At 62.0% G+C, this 15,172-nt stretch overlaps 2 protein-coding genes across 7 annotated transcripts in view; one reads left to right on the top strand and one right to left on the bottom strand.

Moving 5' to 3' along the window:
* PPIP5K1 (diphosphoinositol pentakisphosphate kinase 1) overlaps positions 1 to 5,327 on the bottom strand; it is a 39,642-nt gene extending 34,315 nt beyond the window's left edge. For 5 of the 6 annotated variants that reach the window (XM_065734172.1, XM_065734171.1, XM_065734174.1 and 2 more), the window contains exons 1-3: positions 2,397 to 2,758; positions 1,944 to 2,118; positions 88 to 283 (exon numbers count right to left, since the gene is read on the bottom strand). In XM_065734172.1, coding sequence (XP_065590244.1) covers positions 88 to 283; positions 1,944 to 2,090 — 343 coding nt within the window. In that variant the 5' untranslated portion in view covers positions 2,091 to 2,118; positions 2,397 to 2,758. Of the gene's footprint in view, positions 1 to 87; positions 284 to 1,943; positions 2,119 to 2,396; positions 2,759 to 5,306 lie in introns of those variants that run through there. The other variant, XM_065734170.1, reaches the window with a different exon arrangement.
* A 780-nt stretch (positions 5,328 to 6,107) lies between these two features.
* Positions 6,108 to 13,620, top strand: CKMT1A (creatine kinase, mitochondrial 1A). The gene is made up of 9 exons (XM_065734180.1): positions 6,108 to 6,319; positions 10,170 to 10,368; positions 10,496 to 10,591; positions 10,677 to 10,898; positions 11,298 to 11,383; positions 12,325 to 12,448; positions 12,605 to 12,739; positions 13,035 to 13,160; positions 13,390 to 13,620. The coding sequence occupies exons 1-9, from the start codon at positions 6,171 to 6,173 to the stop codon at positions 13,504 to 13,506; spliced, it is 1,254 nt and encodes a 417-aa protein (XP_065590252.1). The 5' UTR covers positions 6,108 to 6,170; the 3' UTR covers positions 13,507 to 13,620.
* The last annotated feature ends 1,552 nt before the right edge of the window (positions 13,621 to 15,172 follow it).

The following is a 15,172-nucleotide window of genomic DNA, read 5'->3' as shown; positions in this document are numbered from 1 at the left end:
AGGAAAAGGAAGGAAAGATGAATAGAAGCTCCCCTGTCCAGACCTTAGGAAGGCTAAGGCCTACTACAGACTTTTACAGACTTTTACCTTTGGAGTGGAAGGAGATGAGGCAGTCACAAGAAGGCCAGTTCTCCACCGGTTCATTCAGAATAACATCCTCCCCCATAATCACCACTGTGATATACTCAAACTTGCACAGACGCTCCAGAATCTGCGTCATGGGCTTTGACTTGGACTTCTTGGTCATGGCACAGATTCCAACGACAATCTGCCGTTCGGGCGGCTAAAAGACACAGAGCAGATTAGTACAGGTCAGCTGCTTTACCGAATTAAAGCTACAAGAGAGTGGAAGTGCAGCAGTACAGAACAAACACGGGATCTTCTTCCAACTCTATGCACTCACAGCTCTTGATAGACTCAGATCATGCACACTTCCATCTCCCAACAGATTGCTGCGGTGGATGTCATGAAGGAGCAGCCAAACACAACTGCTTCTTTGCCAGGCAGTATGTGCCTCCTCTGGGTGCTACTGCTAAGGTCAGAAATAAATATCTGGCACTTGAGCATGCAGCGGGGGCTGAAAGCCCACATCATGTTCTCTGGCCCAGAACTCACCCAGACATCTGGCAGACATAAGAGGACTTAGAGAAGAGCTATAAACGCTTTAAAGAAAAGAATGAAGAAGCTCAGCTTGTTTCTCTTACCTGAGAAAAAAATGAACAAGAGATCACAGCAGTAAGAAGTAATGAGCAGAAAAGCAGCAGTATCAAGGGCTTTTTCTTATACCTGACAAAGGCACCGCAAGATCCAGTGGGACAAACATAAGTTGAAACGAGAGAAGGCCTGTATTCCAACAGCTTTGGTAACAGGCTGAGGTCTGCGCTGACCCTTCCATCACGGACTGCTTTTAAGCCCAGGCTGGATGCTTCCCAGATGGGTGCAGCAGAGGACGGTGCAGAACCCTATAGCATCCACGTGGGGGAAGAGCAGCTCCTTTTAACCACAGAGGAGGAAATGTGTCTTCAGTGTGCCCAAGGCAGCACACTGCTTCTCTGGGATGGCCAGGTGATTTTCTCAGGAGTGAAGTGAGGGCCATTCCACCCCACTATAGAGTAATCTGCTCAGCCTATTCCAAACCAAAAATCCCTCCGCCACAAACTATCACCAACCTGAAACAAGTCCCAGATGAATCATGGGAATGAGGGGTTAGAGTTCCTCTGCCACACAGCAATGCCCTTCCCCAAAGGTCGTTCAGTGACAAGTCCCAGCCAGCTACCAGTTCCTCTGCACTGTCTTTGGAAAATCTACTTCCCCATCTCTAAGGGGGAGGTCAGCATATTTTGCTGCCAACATTTTAGCTGTGCTGCAGCATATACCCGTGTGATCCCGCACAGGCTGCACAGAGACAGGATAACGGCAGGGTCCCTGCATCCCATCCTGGGAACAAGCTTCAGCCCGTTCATTCAAGTCCACCAAAAGGAAGGATGAAGGAAGCACCTCTGAACAGAAGCTCCTTACAGAGGCCATTGAGGGGACTGAAAGGGTGGGCTGAACAGAAGCCAAAAACAGTCAGGAGCTGGAAAAGGTTCTCCTTTTCTGCAGCCTGTTCCTGGAGGCTACAGAAAAGAGCAAATGCTTCCTCTGCAGAAATCTCTTTGCCCTATTCACAGTTCCCACAGTTTTCCTTAAAAAATTCCCTGGTGAAGTAGAAAGGTTTACAGCAATGTTGGGGTTAAGCTGCTGGGGTAAAGAAATCTGCTGCTGCAACTGGAAGAGACCTGCAAGCCAACAGCCTGGGATTTACAGCAGCAATAGGCACCAGGTCCAGCGGCACAACAGTACGTCAGAAATGGCACTGCCCCTCCACATGGCTCCGCCACACTGCCCAGGGACACATCCCTGCAGTTGTGCAGACACAGCCCTGGATGCCAGAAGCTCCTTACCGACTCCTCCTCTTCATCATCTTCAAAGAAATCCGTTTCATCCATCTTCATGTTTGATCCCAGGAAGTCTGTCTCATCGTCCCGGGAACCGACCACAAACCGGGGAGCGGGGTTCTCTCCCTCACTGGAGGTCGTCAGGGACGACATGGCAGCGCCGGTGGCCGACCATCCCGCTCTGGAACCACAGTGCACAAGAAGTGGGGATGAAGGGCTGGGCCAGGGTTGGTGCTGCGGGGAGCAGGGGAGGGAGCAGGGACTGGGAGGGAGTGAGCCCAGGGCTGTGCTGCCCCGTGCACACAGAGAAAGCCAGCAGGGCAGGGCCTCCAGGCAGCACAGTGCAGGAGAGACCCTCAGGTGGGAGGGGGTCCGCGATCCAGAACCATCTGGACAAGGAGCTCTGCTGTGCAGCGATCCTCTGGCATCAGCCAGGAAAGGATCTAATTTAACCCTTACACTGATGCATGCTCCAAACGCCGTCTGAATCACAGAATGGGGCAGGAGAGCTCACACCCTCGTGTGCCCAGAGACATTGGCTGGGATGCAGAAGTTGGGACGAAGCTCATAAGGGTGACAGTGACCTTCCAATAGCCAATTTTCATCCTTTTAGCTCAAGAAGACCTGCAGTAACAGAGAGACAGTGAGAGAGAGAGGTTTGAGAGGCACGTGAGTTTAAGGGGGAGGAAAGAAAGGGACAAAGTTACAACTCTTTGGTGGGGGAAGAGGACACAAAGCAGCAGCAGCTCACTTTGCAGCTCACTTTGCATCTCAAGGCTCCCGAGTGGGTGGGTCAGCTGTGATTTACCTGTGAGCACAGGGTCTGGTCAGAAGAACAACCTGTGCTTCGAAAACACCAGGAAAGTCCTGGAGCAGCACTGACCTGAGCTGAATGCACATATACGTGACTTACCCTGAGCAAGGACACAGCTGTTCACCTCTGCCCACAGTTACACACTCAGCAATGCTGAGTGGTTGCCCTTTACCTCGGCGTCCTCCACCGTAAAGCAGAGAAGAGCCCTCCTCCCTCTGTCCCAGCACAGGAAGTGCAGCCTTGAGAAGATGACTTAGCAAACACCTCATGTGCTTATTTCCTACACACGGGCACAAGACACTCTCCCACTGCTCCTCACACTCTCACATGATTTCCAGCCTTCCCCAGCCTGACAGCTGCTGCATCCTCTGAGCACACCCACCCTTGCACACACACAGTATGGGTGCCCACTCCTCCCCACCAGGTCACCACAAGCCAGAGATGTACCCAAACGCCACCGGCTCGCAGGCACAAATCCAAGAGCAAAGGAGAGAGACTGACATGACACAAACAGGCCGGGAACAGGCAGAAGGAACAAACAGACAGCGATCTAGTTGCCTCTGCAATCACCTTGGAAATAGGGAAGGAAAGATATCGAAGAGGGCACTTGCAGAAGGACAGGACAGGAGGAGCTGCGCAGTTCTCTGCAGCCACAGGGAGCTCTGGGCAGCACGGGGTGGCACAGCCCACCCGTCACCCACCACACCAGGACACCTCACCGTGCTCCCAGCTCCCACGCTGCTCAGAGTGCGGCGCTGCCCACGGCCACACACGCCCGGAGCACCCACAGCACACGCTGTCCCGTTACCGCTGGGATCCCGCGCGGTGCTCACCGTGCCCTGCTGCCTGCACACATGGACAGCAGGAGACGGCCAGGAGCAGCTCCCATCCCTCTGCTCCACACACCAGCACTGTGAGGCTGTACCCAAGCACTGCCAGCTCGGTGGATGATAATTTAATGAAGTGAACCGTGCAAGAGGAGGAGGAGGACCGCTTTCTCCAATTGTTTTTTCTCCCCTCCCTCCCAGACAAAAAGGACCAAGCAGCGGGGAAACCTTTGCCCTAAGAGCTAAGAAAGAACAAAACAAGTTCTCTGCGTTCCTGCTTCCATTCTATTGAAAAAAAAAACAACAAAGATAATTGCTTTGCTTTGCACTGCTTTGCTCCGCAGCTATTTCTGGAGGCACTGACATTCCACACTGAAACAGAGTGAAAACCCCAAGCCCCACCGAAGCCAAAGGCCACACCAGGCATCGTCCCCTCGGTGCCACCAGGGGAACAAACCTCGCTGTTCAGGCTGTCCTGGCGAAAGGGAGAGCACACACACAGCACACGGTTGGCACTTTGAAATACCGACCCTGGAAAGGTCACACTGAACCGCCTACAGCTGCTGCAGGGACTGAAAACCACCACACAAAACCACCACGCACACCTTGGGCCTCGAGCCCAAGCGCACAGCCTGCAAAGGATCGCTGCCCGAGCAGTCCTTCCATTCCCACAAGCACTATTTGCATTACGGTCCATTACACATCTCCATACAAAAGGTGGAAGCCGTGCTCTTATCAAAGCCTGTGCCACGTCGACTGTGAATTGCTTCAGATAAAATGCCCACACACCCAGAGTTAATCATTGCACACCGTTTGGAGCCAGTGTGTTAAAAGGAAGCCTTCCGTGTCCTCCAAGCACACAACTGCACCGCATTCAGAAGCTGAAGTCACGCTCTAAATATACCGCACTACCCGGAGCCGTGGGCCGCGCGCAGCGCTGCGCTCTTCCCGCACAGTGCCCGGGGCAGCACGAGCTGCGGTCCCGCAGCCTCACACGGCCACACCGCGGTGGTCCGCCCCCCTCTCGTGCCATTCTTTTTGTGGTTTTGTAAGGACATCTTTGGGAAGGTTCAGCGTGAAGCTTTAAAGCAACAGATTGCCTGAGAGAATGCAACCACTAATAGAGACTTATCAGCAAACTGGAGGGGAAAACGGTGCTGCGTAAGGATCTCAGGAGGAGGAGAGCCGTGAACGGGCGCACGGACGCCCGGAACGGACGCAGTCGTTCCCCGCGCGGGTTGGCCGCACTCCACCACTGCACGCGCTGCGCCCCGCGCCCGCACCGCCCCCCGCACAGCGCCCCGAGGGGGCGGACGGCACGCGGGTGCGGAGCGGTGGGGAAGAGGGGTGGGGGAGGGGTCCGTGCGGAGCGGTGCGGACGGAACGGCCGCCGCGGGGCCCACGGAAGAGGGCAGCACGCAGAGCTCCGGGGGCGGCCGCTCGGCGCGGGGCTGTCGACAGCTCGAGGGCTGCGGGCGGACCGACGACGGCCATCCTGGGGGGTGGGACCGCGGGAGGAACCTGGACCGCGGCACTGACCCCCACCGGCACTGTCCAGAGAACGGGGCCCAGCAGCGGCGCACCCCTCCGGCCCTCCCCCCGCCCCGCCCGGCGCGGTCTCCCCGTCCTCGGCCCCGCTCCGGGCGCTCTTTCCCGCCCCGCCCCGCCCCGCCCCGCCGGCGGCAGCAGGGGGCGCCACGCCGGGCGCCGCCATTTCCCTCCGCTCACCTGCGGCCTCCGAGCGCACCCTGCGCCGCCGACGCCGCCAGCGGCCAATCGCGACGCGCTGACGGCCGCCGCCAGCCAATGGGAGTGCGGGGGCGGGACTGCCGGGCCCGGCGTGGCGGCACCTGGCGGCGGCGGGCGGCGCTGCGCGGCCGCGTGCACGTGGGCGCGAGCTCTGCGGCGGGCTCCCCGCGTTACCACGGCAACAGCGCCGGGCCCGCCGCTCCGGGACCCTCCGCCGCGAGCGGCCCGCGGGACCTCGACCGGCGGCCGGGCCGCCGCTCCCGTCCCGGTGGCTGTGTGGAGGAGTGGAGCGGGGCCGCCCGACGCCGAGCGTTCCGCGCGCGCGGACCGACGGCCCCGGCCCGGCCGTTCTCGGCGTACGAGGGCGGCGGAGAGACAGCTGCGGCGGTGACGGCTGCGCGCCTCAGCCCGGGCCGCCCCGCACCGCCCGGCCCGGCTCCCTACCCGGCCCCGCGCCGTCGGGCGAGGCGGTCCCAGGCCACGCTCCCGGCCGCAGGTGCGCGGACTTCGCTCCGGCCGCGCCCTCGCGCCGTGCCGCGCCCGCCTGAAGTCCCCGGGGGGGGGGGGGGGGCCGGAGCGGGAGCCCCGCCAGCCGATGTCCGTCGCCCGGTGCGTGGGGCCCGGTCCGGTTGGGAGCGGCCCCCGGCGCTGTCCGGCGCGCGGTGCTGAAGGCGACGGCGGCCCCGGGGCGGGGCGGGGCGGCCCGAGCAGGTGGTGGTGTTCCCCCCGCCCCCCCCGCCCCGTGCCGCTGCTCCCCGCCCCCCGCGCGCCCTCCCGCCGCCGCCGTTCCCATTCCCATCACGTCCGCCGCCGGCCCCCGCTGCGCTCACTCCCCGCTCCGCGATGGCCAGCACCTTCGCCCGCGCTCTCTCCGCCCGCCGCTCCGCCGGGCTCCTGGCCATGGTGGGGGCCGGCTCGCTCGCCGCCGGCTTTCTGCTCGCCCGGGATACAGTCAGCGCCGGCGAGCGGCAGCGGCGGCGTTACCCGCCCAGGTACCGGGAGCGGGCGGCGGGGGCGCACGTGCGGGGGCGGCGGCGGGCGGGGGCCGCGGCACCGGCGGAGGGGGCGCGGGGCTCCCTCCGGCTCGCCGGGGCGACAGTGACCGTGGCCGCGGTCGTTGCCCGTCTGAGAGCCGCGCCCCGTTGCGGGGGGAATAACTCCTCCGGTGGGACCGAACCATTCCGCCTCGGGCGGCCGGGAACGGGCGCCGCGCGACCCCGTCGCGGTTGCGGGCTCCTCCGTGCCCGAGCCCAAGGGCACCGCTCCGCCGGGCGGGGCCGCGCAGCCCATACCGCCGCGCCGGGGCGCGGGGCTCCTGGAACCGGGCCGTTGCCTACCGTGCTGCGGAGCGGAGACAGCATCCGTCCCGGGGCAGCACCGACACCTCCGCGCCGCTCCCGGGTCGGGTACGGGGAACCCGGGGTCGGCCGAGCTGGGGCAAAGCGCTGCCCCGGGGCCCGGGGCGGAGCGGAACAGAGCGGCTGCGGAAGGGTCCTGCTGGGGGACGGAGGCTGTCGGTGACTGGTGCGGGGCCGGGGGGACCGGGGTTCAGTCCGGCGGAGACGGCGCCGCGAGGATGTCGAGTACAGACACAGCCCGAGCTCGGCGCGGTCGTCGGAGGAGATGGGGCGTCCCGGCACGGCCTCGTCCTCCCAGCTCGGGGCAGAGGGGGGGACCGAGGTCCCCGGCTGCGGCGCGGCCGTTCGTGCTGCGCTGCCCAGGCGGAGCTGCGCTGGCCGTCTCAAACAGAGATGAGCCCTGAGGTGTGGGCTCGGAGTGGGCACGGTGCCCCGCCTGGCTTAGGGGTGCTTCTGGGGTGACGCGGCTCTGTGGGAGCCGCTGATCGCGTCAGATCTGTGCAGCAACGCTGAGACTGCAGCTCCAGCGCCGAAGTTGTCGCGTTGCGCCCTTAATACCACTCCTTGCCAGCGGCTGCGGCTGGCTGCAGCCTGGCACAGCCCGGCGGTGGTCAGGGAGGGAGGGGGGGTGTCCCCGTCCCGCTGCCGGCAGAGATGGCGTGGGAGAAGGTGCAGAACAGAGGAGGCAGCGCGATGCTGCTGCACACGCACGCGGCTGCTGCGCTCCTGCAGCAGAGTGCCGTCAGCGCCGTGCTGCTCTGCATTGCAGGCTGAGCTCTGCTCGTGCAGAGCGCCGTGCCGAGAGCCAGCGCCCGGCTGGGCCGTGGAAACGGAATGGAAACGGAGAGAGTGGTAACGGCCGCATGGTGCTGTCTGTTTGCATTTAGAGCTTTCTGAACGGCCGCAGGGCCACAGACATCGAGTCTGCATCGGGAGGGGGTGCTGAGGGCCACGTGGTGGCCCTGCGGGGTGCAGGCTGGTGGGGTGCAGAAGGCACCGTACAAAGGCCAAGTGCAGTGCCACCTTCCTGCTTGTGGCAGAGGAAACTTGGGCTGCCAGGTGAGCGCAGCACTGCGGCCCTTGGCTCCCTGTGCAGCTCCGCTCGGGCTCTGCTGGGCATGGGAACAGCACCAACCACGTAACACCATCATCCCCTGTGATGTTCTGCTTATCCTGGCCCCATACAGCTTAGTTGGGGTGCTGTGGAAAGGCTGAAAAGAGATTGCCCAAATCTTCTGGCTGTGATTCAGGGTCTTTCTGGGGAAAGGTCTGCTCAGGACGGAGCTAAATCAGTATGGCAGCAGGCACAGATCCTGGAGCTTTAGTCTCTGAACCCTTTGCAGTGGGGGTAAGGACTGCTTATAGCAGACTGTGCTTAAACCCAATACAGCCTCCTCCTGGCTGCAAGCAAGCCTGCTCCCCTTAGCAACCTTTGCTGGCTCTGAATACAGACTGCTGGCAGCAGGGTGAGAGGCAGAGTGAGCTGCAGTCCTGGCACACTGGGCAGTGCTGGGGGCGGGGAAGGGACACATCCAAGTGTCCCTTTCTGAGCAGCAAATGCTTTTTACGAGAGTGTCTAGCGCTGGGGAGACTTGGGTCAACATCCAGCCAATGGCAAGAGCAACAAAGGAGGCTGAGCAGGCTGCATCCCACATTCAACAAGGCATCCTTTGAGCCAGAGCATCTCAAACGGCAGAGGTATGTGCGTAGGATGGGGAGCAGCCTCAGCCCAGCCTGGGGCTTGCTCTGCCCAGAGCAAACACCTCCATGCAAGGGGACAGGCTGGAGCCAGTGCTTCCCCACGCAGGGCGGCCCCGTGAGTCCAGCCTCCCTTTCTTTCTGCAAATTCCGGAAGCCACCAGCAGCAGCCAAGTCATGGGCACAGGGCCAATGTGCACTCCCGGACCGCAGACTCAGGGCTGGGGACAGCAAGCTCATGCACAGCAGCATGGGGCCAGGTGCTGGCGCCCGGACTTGGGCTCCTGGCTGGTGCCAAAACTCGGAGGCAGTGGTAGCAGTGAGAGCAGATGGCTGCTGCTGCTGCCACAGACCCATGTCCGCACCTGGCACTTCTGCTCCCTCCTGAGCTGCCCATGCCACCGTGAGGGAGAGAGGCCAGATATCCCTGGCCACCGTTCGGTCCTCCTGACCTGGGGATGGCTGCTCCTGTTCCACTCTGGACAATGGCACCTCCAGTGGGAGGGATTTGGCCAAGGAGAGTGCGGTCGGGTCCTGCTCTACCAATTCCCCTGTAAGCACAGGACAAGTGCAAAGCCCAGCTAAAGTGGGAATGAGGTCAGGAGACGGCCTCCCACTAAGCTGATTAGAGGAAAGCATCCCCCTAATACAATAAACTGCGCCAGAGCAGTGCGGTTCCCACCAGCTGCAGATCAGGGTCAGCCCATTTCCTGCCCCACAGCCTCCAGGCTGCACAGGGTCAGGGCCCCCAGGGCTGTGTGCAGACCCAAACATTGGGAGCAGGGGCACAGCAGGAGCAGCTGCCCTGTGCTGTGCAGAACAGAGCAAGGCCTTGTGCAGCCCAGAGCTAGCAGCCCTGTGCGCAGGCTCCACATGGAACTGTGGCTAACGTGGCTGCCTGCCACGAAGCACTCCCAGCACCAAGCCCTGGTACGCAGCTGATAAGGAGCTGCACCCTGAGCACCAGCTAGATTTGCTTGTGGACTCTTGTCCTCATGGCAGCCATCAGATCGGGCTGCTCGCTGCTCCTGTGCGATGTCAGCAGCTGCTTTTGTGGGGACACCATGGCTCTCCTTGCCCACCCTACTTCAGGGGTTTCTGTAGGGCAGGGGCACCACCGGGACCTGGACTGGATGACAGCTGATGGCTTCTCAGCAGCCCTCATTCCCATCCTCCATGGGGACGAAAGGGAGAAAATGCAAGGAAAAAAGTTTGTAGGTTTCACACACACCCATAAGGGAAGGGAAATGGTGACCAGATTTGCAATTTGGTCCTTAACAGTAGCTTGAGATAAAGAGCAGTTTAATGGAAGGGGAAAAGGAACAAAGGTCATGCAGAAGTAAAAGGAGAAACAAAAAGTCTTGGTTTTCCATCAGTAAGCAATGCTCAGCCACTCCTTGGGACCTCCAGGGCCTTGGGATACGCAGCAGTCACTTGGACAGATGGACTCTCTCATAATGAGAGCCCTTCCTTCTCCCTGCCCCCAGCTTTTATTGCTGAATGCAATGAGTGCAGCATGCAATATGCCCTGGTTGGGTTGTGCCATCCCAGGGATGTCCCCTCCCCACCTCCTGCCCACAGCCCAGCTCTGTGGGACTGGGGAAAACTGTGGTGCTGTGCCAGTGCTGCTCAGTAGGAGACAGAATGTTGGTGCCACGTCAGTGCCATTGTAGCTGTGGGTGTAACACACAGCACTGTGTGCTGTAGTGGGGAGATGAGCTCCAACACAGTCAGACCCAGTGCAGAACTGCCAGACAGAGAGGCTGATTGGTGTCTCCTCCCACAGTGCTGAGTACCCCGACCTGCGGAAACACAACAACTGCATGGCCAGCAACCTGACGCCAGCCATCTATGCACGGCTCTGTGACAAAGCCACCCCCAATGGCTGGACCTTGGACCAATGCATCCAGACCGGGGTGGACAACCCGGGACACCCTTTCATCAAAACAGTGGGCATGGTGGCTGGCGATGAGGAGACATATGAGGTGAGTGATGGCTGGGGCCATGCCACGCTCCAGGCTCCATAGGGCACCTGCTGTGTCCCCCACGTGAGTGGAAGGGCTCCGCATGGCGCTGGCTCTGAAGAGCTGCCCCTGTCCCACTTCCCTGCAGGTGTTTGCAGAGCTGTTCGACCCTGTGATCCAGGAGCGGCACAATGGGTACAACCCCCGCACCATGAAGCACGTCACGGACCTGGACGCCTCCAAGGTGGGCGTGCTGCCGTGCACCCCAGCCCTGGGGACAGTGATGCTCAGTGCTAGTTCTGCCCACCAACGTCCCACATTTGTTCTAGATTAAATTTGGCCACTTCGATGAGCGCTATGTGCTCTCATCTCGGGTCCGGACCGGGCGCAGCATCCGTGGGCTGAGCCTGCCACCAGCCTGCACCCGCGCCGAGCGGCGGGAGGTGGAGAAGGTGACAGTGGAGGCTCTGAACGGCCTCACAGGGGACCTGGCAGGCCGCTACTACCGTCTCAGTGAGATGACAGAGAAGGAGCAGCAGCAGCTCATTGACGTGAGTCAGGCAGCCCTGGCAGGACCCTGTCCTGGCACCGCTTCCCACAGTGTCTCCCTTCCCCACCCCGAGCCCTGCAGGACTGGGACCCTATCCCCAGTGCGGTTGTCCCATGCTGCAGAGGCTGCTCGTGGCACCGCTCGTAAGAAGATGGAGTTGACTGTGGTCCCAGCAGCTCATGGGGCTCTCTGGCTCCTGCCCTGTGTGTCTGCATGTGCCTAGGGAAAGGCGAGTGCATGGCACATGGCCGCTGCCCCGCTGGCGTTGTGAGGGCTGCACATCCACAGCCTCTGCACAGGGACAGCCAGCGACGTTCAGCTCCTGCGCAGTGCATGGGGACCAGAGGGACGGTGCCCTGGTATCCACCGCACGCCCTGCTGACATGCTGCCTCCCTGCAGGACCACTTCCTCTTTGACAAGCCGGTGTCCCCTCTCCTGACGGCAGCAGGAATGGCCCGGGACTGGCCCGACGCCCGAGGGATCTGGTGAGGACTTGCCTGGCGCTGGGCCGCCAGCAGGGCAGGAGGAGGAGGACACTGCTGCTCCATCCCGCTGTCCCCGCCGTACCGCTCCCGCCCCTCAAACCTCGGTGCCTCCAGGCTGCCATTCCCCAGCTCCTGTGCCCGTGGCTGCGTTCTCCCTGCCCACCCCCAGCCCGATTTCCTATCGCCGGCTGCAGCCCATGAGCTGTGCAGAGCCAGGGGCAGCCGCTCCCTGCACAATCCACAGCACCTCGCACGGCAGTGGGCAGCTCTGCAGCCGTCCCAGGCCGTGATGCTGGCCCTGCCTCCCGTGCAGCACATGGTTCTCTCTGCTGACAAAAACCTGTGCCTGCTGTCTGCTTCCCAGACAATGCCCGGCACTCCACCCCGCTCCGCACACTGTCCCCAAACGTACCCTGGCACAGCGGTTTCTCCCGCCTGCCCCCAGCACACCTACATGCATCCAAACACCGCGGAGCAGCCACCAGGGTTATGTGCTCGCCCACTGCCCTCGGGGCACAGTGCCTTTACAGCACAGAGAACACCTCTGCTACACACAGTGCCCCAAAACGTAGTATCCTGTGTGCACCCCACAGCCCCCACCACCGCCTGCACAGCACAGGAGCTGTGCCCACACAGGGCTGCCACCGTGCTGACACTGTGCTGGCACTGCACTGCTCCTGACCAGCAGTGCTTACTTGTGCCCAGGGCACCGGAGCCAGCTGTGTCAGCATGTGCAGATGCACACTCCCCCCGTCTCCAGGAGCACTTCATGGCCACAGGCACTGTTGCTGTGCTGTGCTCTGTCATCTGTCTGTGAGCCACGAGAGCAAGCAGATGCTTGGGACGGGGTGGGATGGGCACCATGCCCAGGGGACTGAGTGCTGCGGGGCCGCTGCGTGGGCACAGGGCTCCACCAGCCGCCGTGCTCTGCCGTGTCCCAGGCACAACAACGAGAAGACCTTCCTGATCTGGATCAACGAGGAGGACCACACGCGTGTCATCTCCATGGAGAAGGGTGGTAACATGAAGCGCGTCTTTGAGCGGTTCTGCCGGGGCCTGAAGGAGGTGAGCAACCTCAGCACTGCCCTGCCAGCCCTGCGGGTGGGGGCCCTGCAGGACTCGTGTCCTTTGCGGTCTCAGGGCTGGGCAGCACCTGCAGGCAGGCGCACCATGCTGAGGGCTGGGCTGGGGGTTGAGCTGCTTTTTGTGCTTCTAACCCAGGTGGAGCGACTAATCCAAGAGCGAGGCTGGGAGTTCATGTGGAATGAGAGGCTGGGCTACATCCTGACCTGCCCCTCCAACCTGGGCACCGGGCTGCGGGCGGGCGTCCATATCAAGCTGCCGCTGCTCAGCAAGGTAATGGCTGTGGATGATGCTGGGGGGGGGCAGGGCTGCAGGGAGCCCAGCCCTGCCAGGATAAGAGGGCACAGCCCTGGACACTGCTCAGGATCACACAGTGTAGCAGAGCAGTGCATGGTGCCCGCACTGCAGCGGGAGGGGCCAGGCACACGCGTGCTGAGTGGGATCTGCTTGGGGCTGGGCTCCCTGCAGTGCTGCAGACGGGGTGCTGCAGGCTGTGGGACGGGGGCCTGGAGGAGCTGTCGTTTGTGGCTCCATTGCTGATGGTACTGACTCCTTCTCTGGGCACCAGGACAACCGCTTCCCCAAGATCCTGGAGAACCTGAGACTACAGAAGCGTGGGACAGGCGGTGTGGACACAGCGGCCACCGGGAATGTCTTCGACATCTCCAACCTGGACCGGCTGGGGAAGTCAGAGGTGGGAAAGGGGCAGAGCTGCTTTTGGCAAGGGCAGTTGGGAACGTGTGCACACACCTCAGCACCAGAACAGCTTTGCAGCCATATGCTGAAGCCAGCAGTGGGGTCTGGGAGCTGCGCTGTGCTCCGTGGGTGCGGTATGCGCCCTTCAGCAGCGGCTGCTGGCACAGCTCGGGGGGGTGACAGGGGCCGGGGCAGCCTCGAGTCAGGACTTTGTGCTCCTGGTGCAGGTGGAACTGGTGCAGCTGGTGATAGATGGTGTGAACTACTTGATTGACTGCGAGCGGCGGCTGGAGAAGGGCCAGGACATTCGCATCCCCTCCCCAGTGCCACAGTTTCGGCACTGAGGCACTCCGAGGCAGCGCCAGCCCTGCAGGATCCAGCTTCCCCTGTAGCTTATGCCATCACTGTGCCCAGCATGTTGCTGCACTGTTACACACGGAGCCAGGCCAGACCCCATAAACGTGCTGCTGTAGCTTTGTCTCTCTCTGCTCCTTTTCCCATCCAGCCCCGTGCTGGCAGAGCAGCACACAGACAGGTCTTGGTATCCTTGAACAGCTCTCCCTGGGTTTCCCCAGGCCACTACTTCCCCAGAGAATGGGCCTGAGCAGTCCCAGGGGTTGCTCTGGGCTGGGAACCGTTGGGGCTGCGTGTGGCTGGGGGATTGGAAGCCTGGGCGCAGCCAGTGGCAGGGTGCCCAGAGCTGCTGGGACAGGTGGGGCTGGGAAAAGTGTTCCTGGCATTGCTGCACAGCAGCCTGGTGCTCCGTGGAAAGGGCTCATGACCCCAGCACTGCTGGGAGCCTCTCACAGCGCTTACACGCTCACGCGTGCACACACACACAAGCGCATACATGCACGCACAGCTCTGCTCAGAGCAGCTCTTAAAGGCTCGGGTTTGAGCAGCAGGCAGCAGAAGGGAGCGTGAGGAGCAGCACGACCCGTGCAGCGGGGCCAGGCGTCAGCCCTCCCGTGTGCCGCTGCCGGCGGGGACGGTGTGCCCCGCCCCCACCCCCCGGTACCGGGGAGCCCCGCAGCGCCCTCTCCCGGCCCCGGGGTGACGACGGGCGGAGCCACGGCGCGGCAGCTCCGCGTCCATCCGAAGGCGATGGGCGGGCGGAAGGCGGCTCGTCCCGTTCCTCCCGGCACGGAGGGGCGGTCCCGAGGCGGTCCCGGAGCCGCAGCAGAGCCTCGGGCCGCCCCGGGGCGGTTTCTCCGCGCTCACCGAACGCGCTGTGCGTTGTTGTGCTGCAGCCGCTCCCGGACGCGGCGCAGCCGGGATGGTTGGGGCAGAAAGCAGGGAGCGGGGGCCGAGACCTGGGGGCAAAGGCTCAGGTTCAGGCACTAGGTCCTAGAGAGGATGGGATGGGACACGTCAGGAAGAAGGGCTGTCACTCCATGCTGGGTGTAGCCAGGGAAGGCGGCTGCAGACAAGAATTTCACCCGTGCTGGCGCTCATGGGGAACGTTCTGCAAAGCCACTGTGCAGAGGGCAGAATCCCAGACCTGCCACCGTGCTGTGCCACGAGCAGTGAGGCCTCTGCACAGGGAGAGCGCAGCACAGAGCAGCAGCAGTGTGGGAAGGGGCGAAGTAAGGGTAAGAACATGGCTGCTCTGTACTTAAAGCCTGAGATTTGTAATTGAGAAACAAACACAGGATGCTGACTGTCAGAGTCCACGGTCAGATGCCCACGGATGAGACTCAGAGGAACACCAGACACTGTGACCATACGGCTCCATGGAGCTCAGGTTTCAGGACAAGCTCAGACTTTACTTCAGTACACCTCCAACAGAGCTCTGCTTTTGAAAAGTGACAGTCAAAGCAATGGAAAAGCTGCAAAGCGTCCCCAGCAAAAGCTGTTGGGCTGCGGCTGCCCATTGAGAAAGAAGTGCCGGGGGGCTGGAGTGCAGTCCTCGTTCACCCACCCCCAAACACTGCTTCTGCACTGCGTGTCTATGCTGGCAGCACAACCCACTGCACCCTGCGCTGCAGAGCAAGCGATGCTGCGCCCACC

Source organism: Cyrtonyx montezumae, unplaced genomic scaffold (genome assembly GCF_038088225.1).
Source record: "Cyrtonyx montezumae isolate F1298 unplaced genomic scaffold, pur_monq_1.0 scaffold_17, whole genome shotgun sequence".
NCBI lineage: Eukaryota > Metazoa > Chordata > Aves > Galliformes > Odontophoridae > Cyrtonyx > Cyrtonyx montezumae.
This window is presented reverse-complemented; position numbering and strand designations above follow the sequence as displayed.

Bases quoted from the DNA above. Each gene is read 5' to 3' on its own strand.
- CKMT1A (XM_065734180.1), top strand. From the start codon at position 6,171: ATGGCCAGCACCTTCGCCCGCGCTCTCTCCGCCCGCCGCTCCGCCGGG. The intron at 11,384-12,324 runs GTGAGGACTTGC...GCCGTGTCCCAG, and splicing joins CCCGACGCCCGAGGGATCTG to GCACAACAACGAGAAGACCT. The intron at 12,449-12,604 runs GTGAGCAACCTC...CTTCTAACCCAG, and splicing joins TCTGCCGGGGCCTGAAGGAG to GTGGAGCGACTAATCCAAGA.